Source organism: Asterias amurensis, chromosome 8 (genome assembly GCF_032118995.1).
Source record: "Asterias amurensis chromosome 8, ASM3211899v1".
NCBI classification, from domain to species: Eukaryota; Metazoa; Echinodermata; class Asteroidea; order Forcipulatida; family Asteriidae; genus Asterias; species Asterias amurensis.
In genome coordinates, this window is record NC_092655.1 from 22,654,544 (window position 1) to 22,668,406 (window position 13,863).

General features: G+C 38.0%; 2 protein-coding genes across 2 annotated transcripts; one reads left to right on the forward strand and one right to left on the reverse strand.

Moving 5' to 3' along the window:
- Positions 1–480: 480 nt before the first annotated feature.
- LOC139940934 (succinate--CoA ligase [ADP/GDP-forming] subunit alpha, mitochondrial-like) lies at positions 481–10,058 on the reverse strand. The gene is made up of 8 exons (XM_071937337.1): positions 9,974–10,058; positions 7,376–7,485; positions 6,719–6,835; positions 5,536–5,748; positions 5,213–5,354; positions 3,943–4,094; positions 3,140–3,328; positions 481–2,060 (listed from the first exon to the last, which is right to left on the reverse strand). Exons 1-8 carry the CDS (start codon positions 10,008–10,010, stop codon positions 2,034–2,036), a joined length of 987 nt encoding a protein of 328 aa, XP_071793438.1. The 5' UTR covers positions 10,011–10,058; the 3' UTR covers positions 481–2,033.
- Positions 10,059–10,164: 106 nt separating this feature from the next.
- LOC139941086 (mediator of RNA polymerase II transcription subunit 28-like) lies at positions 10,165–13,818 on the forward strand. The gene is made up of 4 exons (XM_071937509.1): positions 10,165–10,319; positions 11,697–11,763; positions 12,308–12,420; positions 12,975–13,818. Exons 1-4 carry the CDS (start codon positions 10,260–10,262, stop codon positions 13,272–13,274), a joined length of 540 nt encoding a protein of 179 aa, XP_071793610.1. The 5' UTR covers positions 10,165–10,259; the 3' UTR covers positions 13,275–13,818.
- The last annotated feature ends 45 nt before the right edge of the window (positions 13,819–13,863 follow it).

The following is a 13,863-nucleotide window of genomic DNA, read 5'->3' on the forward strand; positions in this document are numbered from 1 at the left end:
AACAACACTCACAACGCAAAAAGAACGCATTCAATTGGTTGAATTGCTCCACGCAGAATACGCACACGCTCATTCAACCAATAGACTGCGTTCTCTTTGCATCGTGATCGGCCTTTAGTCACGTCCTCTTCCCACAAACAATGTCTCCACTGATTACTTAGACTTGTTGACAAGTCTGTCGCGGTGAGAATTATAGTCGAGTCATGGTGGTGACGTTAACGATTGAGGTTTCCGCGATCGAATACTGCTCTTGCGAGATCACTGCTCACGCGCTATGTTGCAAAGCTGCTGGCTATGTTAGAAAAGACCCCGTCCCTATAGCTGTCCAAGCAAGTTCAAGGAACATGAAGCATATTGCTGATAGATCTCAGGCCTGGTCTAGTTTTAGTTGACCAGATTTTGCATATAGGGCGACGCCATACACAACTCTATGGAGGTACATCACGCATACAAATCACACGGGAAAACTGTCCACACATCTGATAGTAACTATTCAATATGATTTATTATTTTAATATAATATAATCTCCACACAGGGTTTTAAAATCCTAACAGCTTTATGCAGAAACTGTACATCATTACCTGAATAAAAGCTTCACTTTTGGACCGAGTTGAAGCACGAGACCTGGTTATGGCTGCTTTCTGAAAGAGTGAAATTCAGCAGGATACATGAATTGGTGGTCCAGTCTAAAATTTGAGCCCTGCAAAGTTTTTACAAGTTAACCTATTCAATTCAGTTTCAACTCTCTTGTGATTTGTAAGACCTGACGAATCAATTTCCCAAAGAGCTAAGATTGATATTAACTGCGAATCAATCTTAACTGATAAGCAAAGTGTGATATTGAATCTTGGTGCTTTTTGAAATCAAGTAAAGTTCTCTTTTTGGCTGTGCAGCAATAAGTAATGTATGCCCTCATCCACGAATTCAAGACATTTCTATTGGGAGACTTACGAATGCTCAGTGGCAGCTGAAAAATCATCTAGATTTCCATTGTTTAAATAGTTTTGAGTTCTCATTTCAAAGAACAATGGATTCGATTAGTAAGTCCAATTGTACAATGCCATACAAAGTAGGCACAATACATACTTTATGGTATGTAGAGGGAGCGATGTAAAAAATCACAGGAATTCTAAAATAATCACACTTACTATTGCCGTGGCATTGTTTGGAAGCTCACCTATACTTAAATTCCTCGGAATTTAATCATTTTTAACAATCAAAATGTAACATTTCATTCTAGTAAACACTCCCCCCAAACAATCAAAGTGATTTTTGTATTAACTTCCAATTTAAAAAGAAGATAAATAAAATCTCATTCTTATAGTGAAGCTCAACGAGGTATTGAACTCTCCACAAAATATATTTGTGTTCCGAGCGAGCTTAGCTGAGTTTTTTTCCTCTCATATATATTTTCAGAATTGACTTGAAGGGATAACCAAAGTTTAATGACTTCTGCAAGTAAATGTACATGTCTTAATGGTTTTAATAATTTTATGACTAGGCCCCTTTTGGCAACCATGACTTTGGCTTAGACTATAGCTTAGGCTCCAGCTTAGTATTTGCCAGGGCCCAATTTCACAAAGCCTGTAAGCACAAAAAACAAAAGCACAAGAAAATCTTGCTTAGCAAAAACAGGTTACCATCCAGAATACCACACAGTTACAAATGCTGCGACTGGTAGCCCACTCATTTCTTGCTTAGCAAAGAAATTTGCTCAGCAGAATTTTCTGCCCAACAGCTTTATGAAACTGGGCACAGGTATTTTGAAAACGTACACTTTTGGTCAGCACTTCAAGTTTAAGCAGGCGCCTAAAGCTTTAGCACAAGCCTGAGCCATGACTTCATTACTTGATCTCTTTCATGAGACGTTAACTCTCCTCGGTGAAAATTTTCCCCAAATGCCAATTTCAGTCCGTTTATTTTCCTTTGACTTGTTGAGGGTGTTTTGCAGTGGGTGGTTTTTGTTGTTTATTTTGTTTTTGTAGTAGTAGTGTGGTTTCATCTTGCAGACATTGAATCACATACATGAACCTCAAACTTTGCCAGCTTTTTCCATCTCCTACAAATAAACAAAGAAAAGAAAAAATTAATTTATTGTAGGTAGTGATTTGTTGTGGATTTGTTATTCTTCTACACTACGCTGTTAACTTGTTTTCTACAGTATACTTTTCAATTTGAAAAGACAATTTGACACTAAAAAATACAGTTGAAATTTTATTTTTATTTTTTAAATTTATTCTTTTATTTATTTATTTTAATTAGGGGGAAATGTAAACCAATTATACTGCAAAGAACACAACAATCCCTTCTGAATAAATATAAATCAGAAAGTATTTTACAAACTATATCAAGAGGGCATAAATGAACACATACCAATAATACAGTTTAATTATTGGTTTATTTTTTTTTTAAATTTGAACCCATCACATTGCAAAGCTAACAAAACACACTCTGTATAAAAGAACAATAATAAATTCGCACAAAAGTATTTCACAAAACACATCAAAAGAACACACATGAACACACACAAAATCAATGGTTTTGGATGTAGAAATAGTTTAAGTCACAGCATATGAATCATTCATACAACTTTCTTAAGAGGGATTTGAAGCTTTGCATGGTGGGAAGTATAAGCAGGGTAGGTTTGTGGTAGCACCGTGTGTATATCTCTATTTGAGTGGTGTTGGTTCTAAAAAGAACCGGTAGTTGACAACTCTACCAGTGCCTTCTAGAACCAACACTTCTCAAAAGAGTACGCAAACCTCAGCTTATTACAACTTTCTCATTAACATAACATAACATAACAGTTTAAATTTATAAGGCGCTATTTCATCAAGATCATAGCGCACTAGAAAGAAATTGACATGGAAAAAGGCGAGTATTAAGGACTTTACGAAAAGCAGACAGAGTATTAGATTCCCTAATGGCAGTTGGGAGATTGTTCCAAATCATCGGACAAGCCACATGAAAGCCTTTTGACCTAGAATTTTGTTAGCGTGGGGAATATTCAAGCGAGTGATGTCAAGTGTGGGACGAAGAAATCGTGGAGGAGTGTAATGTGACAGTAAAGTGTACTATAAACGAGGTGTTGTTTTGTTAAAGCATTTGTTCAATTCTCCTTGACCCTAAAAAGCCAACCTTGAGCATGGTGACACCCATCTGTGCCGGTGACATCGTGACTGCTACTCCAGCGTCCCTCAGAGCTTCTATCTTATGTTCAGCTCCTCCTTTTCCTCCTGCTATGATGGCTCCGGCGTGACCCATCCTTCGTCCTGGTGGTGCTGTCAGACCAGCGATGAATGATGCAACGGGCTTACGGTTGGGTCCCTACAGAAACCACAAATCAGAGAGGGAAATCTAAATACCCTTTGCTGTCACATTTTTAAAAACACTGCGAATGTGATAATAATCTTTCAATTCTCTTTCAAGAGTATCAAAGTACACAATACACATAGACACAAATAGATCTTCTCTGAGCACTTGTTCAACTCATTTTCATTCTGTAGCCGATTTCACAAAACACTAGGATTAATTCTATCTCGAGTTAGGACGAGTAAACTGTCCTAACTTAAGACGAATCTTAAGTTTGACATGCTACAGTGCAAGGCTGGGACTCGTCCTAAGTCCTAAGGTAAATCCTAAGTTAGGAAGAGTTTGGTGAAATCCACGGCTGGTCTTGTAAAATAAATTCTGGTCCAAGCTACAGAAATTTCAAGCTACAAGCCCTGCAGTCTTGTTGATTTTCTCCCAAAATGTAAGCCCTGGGGTCGATTTCACAAAGAGTTAAGACTAGTCCTAACTTAGGACTAGTCCAAGGAGATATTAAAAACGTATGGCTAGTCCTAAGTTAAGACGAGTAGCTTGTCCTAACTCGAGATAAAACTAGTCTTACTTCTTTGTGAAATCCACCCCTATCCCTGTAACATTGTATCTACACTTGCCATATTATTGGCCTTGAGGAAGTCTGCTGCTTTCTCCTCAGCCCCGCCTCCAATCTCTCCGATGAGAACAATCCCTTCAGTCGCAGGGTCTTGAAGAAATACATCCAGGCAGTCCACAAAGTTGGTTCCATTAAAAGGATCACCGCCGATTCCTTTGGTGGAAAAACAGAAGAGAAAATGTTTGTTGCGTTTTTTTCATAAAAATTAGAAAAAAGACAATTCAATTTATTCATTCACTCATTGATCATTCATAATAAATAAAGGATTATATTCATGCAACCAGTCTGGCCAAAAGAAGAACTGAATTTAGTTTACAGTAAAAGCAAATATAGATCAATTACACAGTCAACAAAAATCACATAAAACGCAGAAATACAATACACTTAAAAAAAAAATTTTGTTTATATATATATATATATATATAAAAGTTACACAAATTAAAAAGGTCTAATACAAGATGGAAACATAAAATACAATAACAAGAAATAACAAATTGGATGAACAAAAAATTAATTCGAGGAGCAAGTACCTAAAAAAAACAAAAGAAAAAAGGCACAACTATAAACAAAAGGCATCAAGAAAACCAGCTAAAAAGATACATAGAAAAAATACATTTTTATATAAAAGCATATTGTCCATGGCAAGACCCTAATATGCAGTATAGGCATGAACCTTACTTAATATAAACAAAACAATGCATGAAGAAAAATAGCATACAAAAGATAAATAAATAATCTGGAAAGGGAAATGTTTGAAAGTCACATTCTAAGCAGATAGGATTTAAAGCCATTGGACACTTTCGGTACAGAAAAAAAAGAAAAAAAGTTCACAGATTTACAAATAACTTACAGGGTTTACAAAAGGTAGTGGTGAAAGACTTCTCTTGAAATATTATTCCATGAAATGCTTTACTTTTTGAGAAAACAGTAAAACAATATAAATTCTCGATATCAAGAATTACAGATTTGTTTTAAACACATGTCATGACACGGTGAAACGTGCGGACACAAGGGTGGGTTTTCCCGTTATTTTCTCCTGACTCCGATGACCGATTGAGCCTAAATTTTCATAGGTTTGTTATTTTATATAGAAGTTGTGAAACACAAAGTGTGGGCCTTGGACAATACTGTTTACCGAAAGGGTCCAATGGCTTTAAAGTAAACTCAGATTGCAGAAATACAATACAAAATAACAATTCAAAGCACTCAGTGATATTGACCAACAGCATAAGATGAAGGTTTGCTGAATAAGTACTTCCCACATTACTTACCAATACACAGAGATTGTCCTAGGCCTGTATTTGTGGTCTGAGCAACTGCTTCGTAGGTGAGTGTACCCGATCTAGACACAATGCCGATCTTTCCCGGTTTGTGAATATGGCCCGGCATAATTCCAATCTTACATGCACCAGGCTGTGTTGAGAAAGGAAAAAGGATACATTCACAATTCATCACTGCAATAACCATCTTTCTGAAAGTTTGTATATACTCAACGCCTTGAGTACCTTGTTTGGTAGATACATGCACTATATAAGACTTCGATTTTATTATTATTATCATAATAATAGTTTATAACTATCCTTACTTAACTCACCTTAATAATTCCAGGACAGTTGGGCCCTATCAATCGTGTTTTGCTTTGCCTAGTGAGACGGTGTTTGATGCGCACCATGTCTTGCTGTGGGATACCTTCTGTAATGCAGACAACCAGACCGATCTCAGCCTCAATGGCCTCCAGGATTGCGGCAGCGGCAAAAGGAGGTGGGACGTAGATGACAGTGGCATCGCAGTCTGTCGCCTCCTTGGCCTGGTTGGAGAAAAACAGATTATACACAAATTTGATTTAAAATTCAAATTTGAATTGAAATTTCACTTATAATTGAACTGAATTGAAATGGTTGAATGATAAATATTTCATCGCAGCCAGAGGCTTAATTCAGACAAATTTTTACAGATAAGAATATTTACAAATACATATTTATAAAAATGACAACGAAAGAAATCAGAAATCAAACCTAGATAGGTAAAATGGCAATAAAACGATAGCAAAATATAAACCATGATTAAACACGACAGAATCAGTAAAACCAAAAGCTGCTAAAAAGTACAATCAACCAGAAACACTAAAAATAGAGGGAGGAAAGTAGCTAAACCATTAACATCAACACAAAAACAGCTAAACAGATCCTACCTACAGATGATAAGAATTGTGAGTTTTTAAAGCAAAATGTATATACATGTATGTATAATTTAAAACCCCAAAGCAATCCCCCGGTAAACAAGATTCTCAAGTGTCTCTTGTAGGATTGTTTTGTGCAGTTCAAGTTCAGCAAACCCAACAAGTGAGAAATAGGACTGTTGTAAAATATTGGTTCGACAGCGAGGTTCAAAGATTTGCCAAGTACTTCTGGTGTTGTGAACACGGGCTCTCTTTGGTGGTAGGAGCCTTTTTCGCACAACCACGACCCTGATCATCGATAGGGGACAAGAAGTCCTGGGCAAATAGTGAAATTTGTTTTTTGGTTAACCGCTGGCCAAGTATTCAAAATTAACCAGCTATTCAAATATTATATAATAGGAATCCGGTTTCTTGGTTGTAATTATGGTTATGGTTATGGTTAGGAACCATAACCTCGCGTTATGGTTAGGAAAAAACTATTCGCCATTTACCGGATATTCAAATTATTCGCCCAGGCCTAGGGACAAGAGAGGTACTAGAGCAACAGCTCTCCCACCGACAACAAGAAATTGACACATAATGACAAATTTAAGCTGACCTCTTTGCAGTTATTGAAGACTGGTAGACCTGTGGCTGTTTGGCCAGCCTTTCCTGGTGTTACTCCTCCAACCATATTGGTGCCATACTCCAAAGCCTGTGCAGTGTGGAAGGCTCCCTGCAGGAAGGAAAAAAGCAGTAGATAATCCAATCAGTGTTAGTGCTATGACTTGGATTACATAAAGACCTATAGAGGTGTGATAAAGCGCTTTATTATAAGAACCTCTGAGGATTAATACTAATATTAATAATTTTAATTTTGGTTTACGCATATACACCGATGTGTTGAAGCACTGTATACTCAGTACTTTCCCCTGAGTACTGAAAAAAAGTCACAGGCATTTTACTCAGGTTGGGTTCGAACCCACGACCCAATTCTAGAGCAGTGTCTTACCAATTAGACAACCAAGATTGCCGGTACCGAGAGGCAGTTTGAATACTACGTTTTTAGCGATAATAGTTATTAAATTTGCATCGGGATAAAGAATATTCATTTTAGTTTTACTCTTACACTAATGTGTGTATAAAGTGCTGTATACTCAGTACTTTCCTAAGTCCTAAGTCCTGTGAAAAATTCTTTATCCCAATTCAAATTTAAAATCTCTGATTAATATTGTTATTATCGACAGACTTGTCGAACAGGATTTCATATATTTACCTGCTTGCCAGTGATGCCTTGACATATAACTCTTGTTTCACTGGTAAGTTGAAGGTTCATTCTAGAGTGTGTGTAGCAGTTTCTCGTTCCGGCTACACGGCTGCTTTGAGCTGTGAAAGAAAAGCAAGTATTTAAAAGAAACATTAGTATTATGAATATTCATGTACCAAGAGCTACTGCTACAAGATTTATCGAAAATGTAACTACCATTCATTTTGTTTTCCGTAATTTCTCACTAATAAGTGATGAAAAAGTAATATATTAGGGCCAACAATTTACATTCTTTTATAATTAATAAGGAAACATAATGACATACAAATTTACTTGGTGGGGAGAAACACTGTCAGCTGTTGATAGTATTTTAATAAATAATTATTAATACTATCAACTTGTCAAAACGCAAGTTAGTGAATATATTACAAGAAAATTATGCAAATTACAATATGTTAAAAACAAACATTTACAAGCAAAAGCAATCGTACAATAACAGAGAAAAAAAAAAATGGTATATGGAGATTGAGGGGGCCCAAAAAAAAGCAGAGCTTGTTGAGTGCGGACCCCCTAGCTGTCACAAAGAAAGCAATGTAAGCAATTCCAATGTTTAAACAAAGAAAAATGTTGCGACAAAACATTTCAATTTACAAGAAGAACAAATTTCACAAAACAGAAAGCGTTATTAAATGAATATGATGTAGTTAAAGGAACACGTTGCCTTGGATCGGTCGAGTTGGTCTTTGAAAAGCGTTTGTAACCGTTTTTTATAAAATGCATATGGGTAGAAAGATGTTGTAAAAGTAGAATACAATGATCCACACAAACATGCCTCGAAATTGCGTGGTTTTCCTTTTACCTTGTCGACTAACATGTCGGCCATTTATGGGGGTCAAAATTTTGACTCCCATAAATGGCCGACCATGTTAGTTCGCACAGTAGAAGGAAAACCACGCAATTTCGAGGCAAACTTGTGTGGATCATTGTATTCTACTTTTAAAACATCTTTCCAACCATATGCTTTTTATAAAAAACGGTTACAAACGCTTTTGTTTTGACCAACTCGTCCGATCCAAGGCAACGTGTTCCTTTAAGCAATAAAATCAGGAGGATGGAACTACGCAAAGAGAAGGCTTTCTATTTTTTTGTCAAATTGCACCGGCCGTGATGAGGACTAATTTCCCGACAGCTCCACGACAGTTCTGTGCGTGATAGTTCTGTGCGTGATAGCTCTATGGCGTGCACACACAAAAGATCGTTTGGTGCACACTCCTTGTTCCATCTCGTCCCCATGCTATAACGTCGCTAAATTTTACGATAATTATATTCCAATAATAATAATTTTCCAATTTGTAATGTTATTACTAATATTAATAACTTTGTAACAGGATCAAGCTTTTAATGGTTATGGTGGGACTGAACTTTTACATAAAAAATGAGGCCTACCAGTCACGCAGGTGTCAGGACACTTCGTACCTCTGCCACTTAGTACCCTGGACACTTTGTACCTTTTGAAGGTACAAAGTGACTTTGGACACTTCGTACCTTGGACACTTCGTACCTTCTTACAAGTCACCTCGTACCTTCTCACGAGTCACTTTGTACCTTCTCACGAGACACTTCCTACCTTCGTACTAATTCTGGATTTCTGCATCGTTTATGATTATTTTGTGCTTTGTGATCGGATGATTATGAAATGAAAGCAAATCAAACCAACTGTTTTTTTGGATAACTTTCCGTATGGCGCCACCACTTTTTCACTCATTTTTACAAAAAGAGATATCTCATTGAGGTAAATTAGATACTATATTATTTTATATCGAATGAAAAAGTGGTGGCGCCATACGGAAACTTTTCCGTTTTTTTGTTGGGACCAAGGAGCCATATTGACGATTGCGTGATTGTTTGACTTTGTCTTTAAAATATTTGTAAAAATTATTGGCGGAAGATGTTGTCCTTGGCGGTAATTAACTTATACAAAATATTAATTTCACATTAAAAATGACATTCACATATTCAAACAAAATTTATAATTCATTATGTAATTATTAATTTTTATCTCAACGAACATTAAATTATTGAGGAATACACATTTTAATGAAGGTACGAAGTGACGCGACTGAGGGTACGATGTGACTCAGCTGATGGTCACTTCGTACCCCATCCACAGTACGAAGTGACCAATTTGGTTACGGTACGAAGTGTCCTGAAGGTACAAAGTGTCCAGTCCAGGGTACGAAGTTGCAAAGGTACGAAGTGTCCGACATCCGTCACGCAGTGTGAAAATCGAACTTTTTCAACTGGGTGCCGAGTTTGTATTTGTACATGTGCCGAGTTTGTGGGTGCCGAGTTTGCAAGGTGCCGAGGTTGTAGGTGCCGAGTTTGCAAGGTGCCGAAGTGACCGTTACCCGCCCATCCCACACACACGGACGTACGCACACACAATACCACGGCCAACGTAAACGAATATAAAAAACTGACCAGAAACTTTTCGTTTATTTTATGAGCAAGCTTGTATTTCTAGTAAAATATCTCAACGAAAAACAAGAGGAATGTCTTACATACAATAACGTTTTAAAATAAAGTAAATTTTCACAATGTTTTTACCCCAATTTCGGGCCAATATCCTTCCAGCGAGAGCCATGATGTCTTTTGAGAGTTGGTGTGAAAAAGAACCGGGTCGAAGACTCCTCTAAAAAGATACGAAGAATAGTGTGTTAAATGTATTTCGTATCCTTTTAAATTAGAAATGGAAACAGCGCCACCAATCGACAGAATCGTTTTATTAGATAGAACAACAAGCAAGAGCAGAGAAAACAAGCAAGCAATCAAGCTTTAAAAAGCAGTGTTTAATCTCGTTTCCGACGAGCTGCTGGCTGTTCTAAGTACAAAAATGGCCACTCCTGCATCAAATGAGAAGAATTTAGTCGATGAATTGGAGGCTACATTCCAAGTGAGTTAGATTGGATGATTTGTAATTTTACTCTCAATCGAAATGATGATGATTATTTCAACAATTTGCTGCTGACTATAATTTGTAATGAATAATTGAATCTCAATCTGTATGTAAAGTGTAACCAACTGTAATGTAACTTACATTACTTACATTGTAAGTGTAAATTTAATTATAAATACCTGGTAAGGTAGTGGATATTTTGCTGGTAACGAAGGGAAATCTGTGGAAAAGTTTCCGTATGGCGCCACCACTTTTTCATTCGAAATAAAATAATATAGTATCTAATTTACCTGATTGATATATCCCTTTTTGTAAAAATGAGTGAAAAGGTGGTGGCGCCATACGGAAAGTTATCCAAATCTGTCCCCAGCCAGAGATACTCTCCGGCCCTACGGGAGATTAACATTATTATATTAATGGGATGGCATTGGCTGGAGGATCAAGAGGAGAATAGACCTTATGCATTGCGTCATCCAGCCGCCATCTTTGAGGTCAAACGGTGACGATACAATCAAAACGCACATAGATTGGCCAATGAACAACCTCCTTTTGACCTCAATGCGGGGGCGCCGTACTGAAATGACGTCATGTGCATAAGGTCTATTCAACACAAAAGAGGGCGCTATGTACACACATTTTGCTAAATGCCGTAAGGTTGGGAATTGGAGGGGGGGGCGGGGTTACAAGATTCTCCTACCACACCGGCACCAGCTAAAGGTTTATTAAATTGTAAGCGAACTCTTTGACTTAGATTAGTATTACCCATTAGTAGTGTACCCATAGTCAGATAGTAGCTGACAGTAAACATTTAATTAACTTTATTAATTATTGGGGCTAGGGTTGATTGGGGCCCTTTTTGACAGCTGCTGCATAGACCTGGCAGTTAACTTGCTGTGACTTGGGCGCTGTACTCCTTTTGAAAAATGTTTACAAAAAAGTAGTACAGCGCCCCGGTTACTAGGTAATTGCTTAGTAGCTGGGTCAGTGGATTGGCTCCAGCAATTATATGAACTAACACAATTTGTGTTCAAATCCCTCATTATGCTGATTTGCATAGTTTAGCTAGCTACAAATTTCTTAAGAGGAATATTAAACATGTTTTTTACAACAAATAGAGCCCCTTTGTAACACTTTTTGATTTGTTTATCCCTTAGAAAATAGCAGTCAGATTAGACCCAAGAACTGGGGCCTTTTTTTTAAATTTTGACAAAATGCATGATCTTCGTACTAGAAGATGCTAATGTCATAATTGTTAATAATTATGACACAGCCCCAGTTACTGGGTCTACAGTCAAATATAATGTTTTTCTGAGAGCTCTTCCCTAAACAATTTTTTTTTTACACGGTTAATGTTTTTTCTACATTTACCAACAGGGTTGTTTCTCGGCATTGGTTGCTCAGGATCACCTCAATGCTGTGGATCAACAGGAAATCAGAACAGGTTTGGGATTAAGTTTGTTTCTTCTTCTCTTCTTCCCTCTTTGAAGTGCAGACTCGCTCTAGTTGAGGATGAAGCCTGGTTCAAACTTCCTGCGTCAAATGCAATACAAATTTCCCAACAAATAATTCGAATCAGTTGACTTGTGCTCAACTCCTGCGCAACATTCGCTGTGAATCAGCCCTTTGACGTCACAAATCAAATCACATTTGAAGGAAGTATGAACTGGGCTTAAGACTTTAAAAACTTGCATCTTGCATTACCTTTTTAGGCAACTAAAATCAATTTGTTCAACAAGGGTGTTCTTTCTTTCATTATTCTCTTGCAACTCAGATGACCAACTGAGTCAAAATTTTGACATATTTTTGTTGTTATTTTATGCATATTATATGTTTGGATACATCAATTGAGGGTACTGGTCTTTACCAATTACCAAAGGTGTCCCGTGCCCTCAAGCAGCTCTATGAAATTGGGCCCTGCGTTATAAAACTTGCCTTGACTTGCTGAGCAGATTTGATTTAAAAAAAATATTGTTTTTGGTCTGCAGGTGTTGAGCACTCCATTCAGCGATTCTTGGACACGGCGAAGGAACTGGAGAATTATTTCCTGCAGCGGCAGCAGATGTTAGCAGTCACAAGGCCGGAACTTCCCATCAAAGAGGTGATTTGGGTACCCAAAGTTTCTAGATGTCTATCGATTGATTTCCCTTTTAAAGAAATTATTTATATGCAAGTTTGCCTCAAACAAGGCTAAAAGCCACTCCTGGTATTATAAGGGGTACAAGAAAAGAATTATTAAATGTGAAAAATAGCTAAGGAAAGCTGAAGGTAGGAATCGATATTCCTTCAAAACATGTCAACGTGCATCAATGGTGTCGCTTCACCTCCAAAGTGGAAGTTTGTAAGCAAAAATAAACAGAGTATCCAGGCTTTGAACTTCGTTCTTGAATGAACACTGCAGTTTTGCTCTGGTTAGGGGCTTCTCGATGAGGAAAATGTAAATTTGTTTTGGAACTTTGCAAAGGGCACCATAACAGGGCACCACAGCGATTGATGTGGGTGGGTTAACTTGAGGCCTTGGGTATCATTCATGGCACATTAGCCTTGTTACTTAGGCTGATAACCTTTTTCTGGTAAGCATAATTGTATTATGCTTAGCACTTGCTTCTCTTTCCCACATCTGTCAGTCAATTATTTGTGGTTTCCTCTTGGCAGGAAATTGACGAGCTGAAGGGTGAACTACAGCGCAGGGAACTCCTCGTCGAGCAACACAAGACCAACGTTCAGAAATGGCTCAACATGCTTCAGCACTCGGACAACGTCCCGCCTGTTGCATCGCAGCAGCAGCAGCAACAACAGCAGCAGCAGCAGTCACAGCAACAATCCCCCAGACAGATGGGACCCAGGGGTATGGGTGCCGGATATACCACCCACCCACCTGCACCCCTGAGTGGTCCCCTGGCGCATTTGGAACATGCCGCATCGAGTATCGGGGGTAGTTTTGAGCGGAGGTGAGGAGGAACAAGCGGCATGATTGAACTATAATTGCAGGCCTTGGACCTCGATATTGAAGGGACATTGTAATTTTCCTATGAGGAAATGTCAATTTGTATTGGAACTTTACAAATGGCATCACTGCAAAAGCACTGGGTGCCATGGGTTATTTTGGGGCCTGAAATTGGATACATCGTCAGAACATCTAAGCATCCGAGTATCTCTACTCGGCCCAAACCTCGTGCCCCTGTGCTCGACTCTCAGTTAAAAGAGAACTGAACAGCCCATTTCTGGGCAAGGCATACCATAGTATCAATGCCCGGTTACAGACAGTACAACAGGGTTGGCCTAAACTTTTTCAGTGATTGGTCAGTGGGACCAGTTAGTAAAAAATCGAAGGCCAATTTCAATGAGCTGCTTTAAGCAAAAATGATTCTTTGCTTATTTGAGCAGAAAAATTTAACTAGGGCACAAGCTGTTTTTTTAACAGGACAAAAAGAAAGTTATGCAGCCAGCTTGCGGGATTACCATAAGTTGGCATAGTTGTTATATGCATTGCTTACAGTAAGAGCAAGAGAGTTGATGTGCCTTTTTCTGTGCTTGTGGAAAT

Bases quoted from the DNA above. Each gene is read 5' to 3' on its own strand.
- LOC139941086 (XM_071937509.1), top strand. From the start codon at position 10,260: ATGGCCACTCCTGCATCAAATGAGAAGAATTTAGTCGATGAATTGGAG. The intron at 11,764-12,307 runs GTTTGGGATTAA...TTTGGTCTGCAG, and splicing joins TCAACAGGAAATCAGAACAG to GTGTTGAGCACTCCATTCAG. The intron at 12,421-12,974 runs GTGATTTGGGTA...TCCTCTTGGCAG, and splicing joins CGGAACTTCCCATCAAAGAG to GAAATTGACGAGCTGAAGGG.
- LOC139940934 (XM_071937337.1), bottom strand. From the start codon at position 10,010: ATGGCTCTCGCTGGAAGGATATTGGCCCGAAATTGGG. The intron at 5,355-5,535 runs GTGAGTTAAGTA...TTCTCAACACAG, and splicing joins ACTGTCCTGGAATTATTAAG to CCTGGTGCATGTAAGATTGG. The intron at 3,329-3,942 runs GCAAGTGTAGAT...TGGTTTCTGTAG, and splicing joins TCCTCAAGGCCAATAATATG to GGACCCAACCGTAAGCCCGT.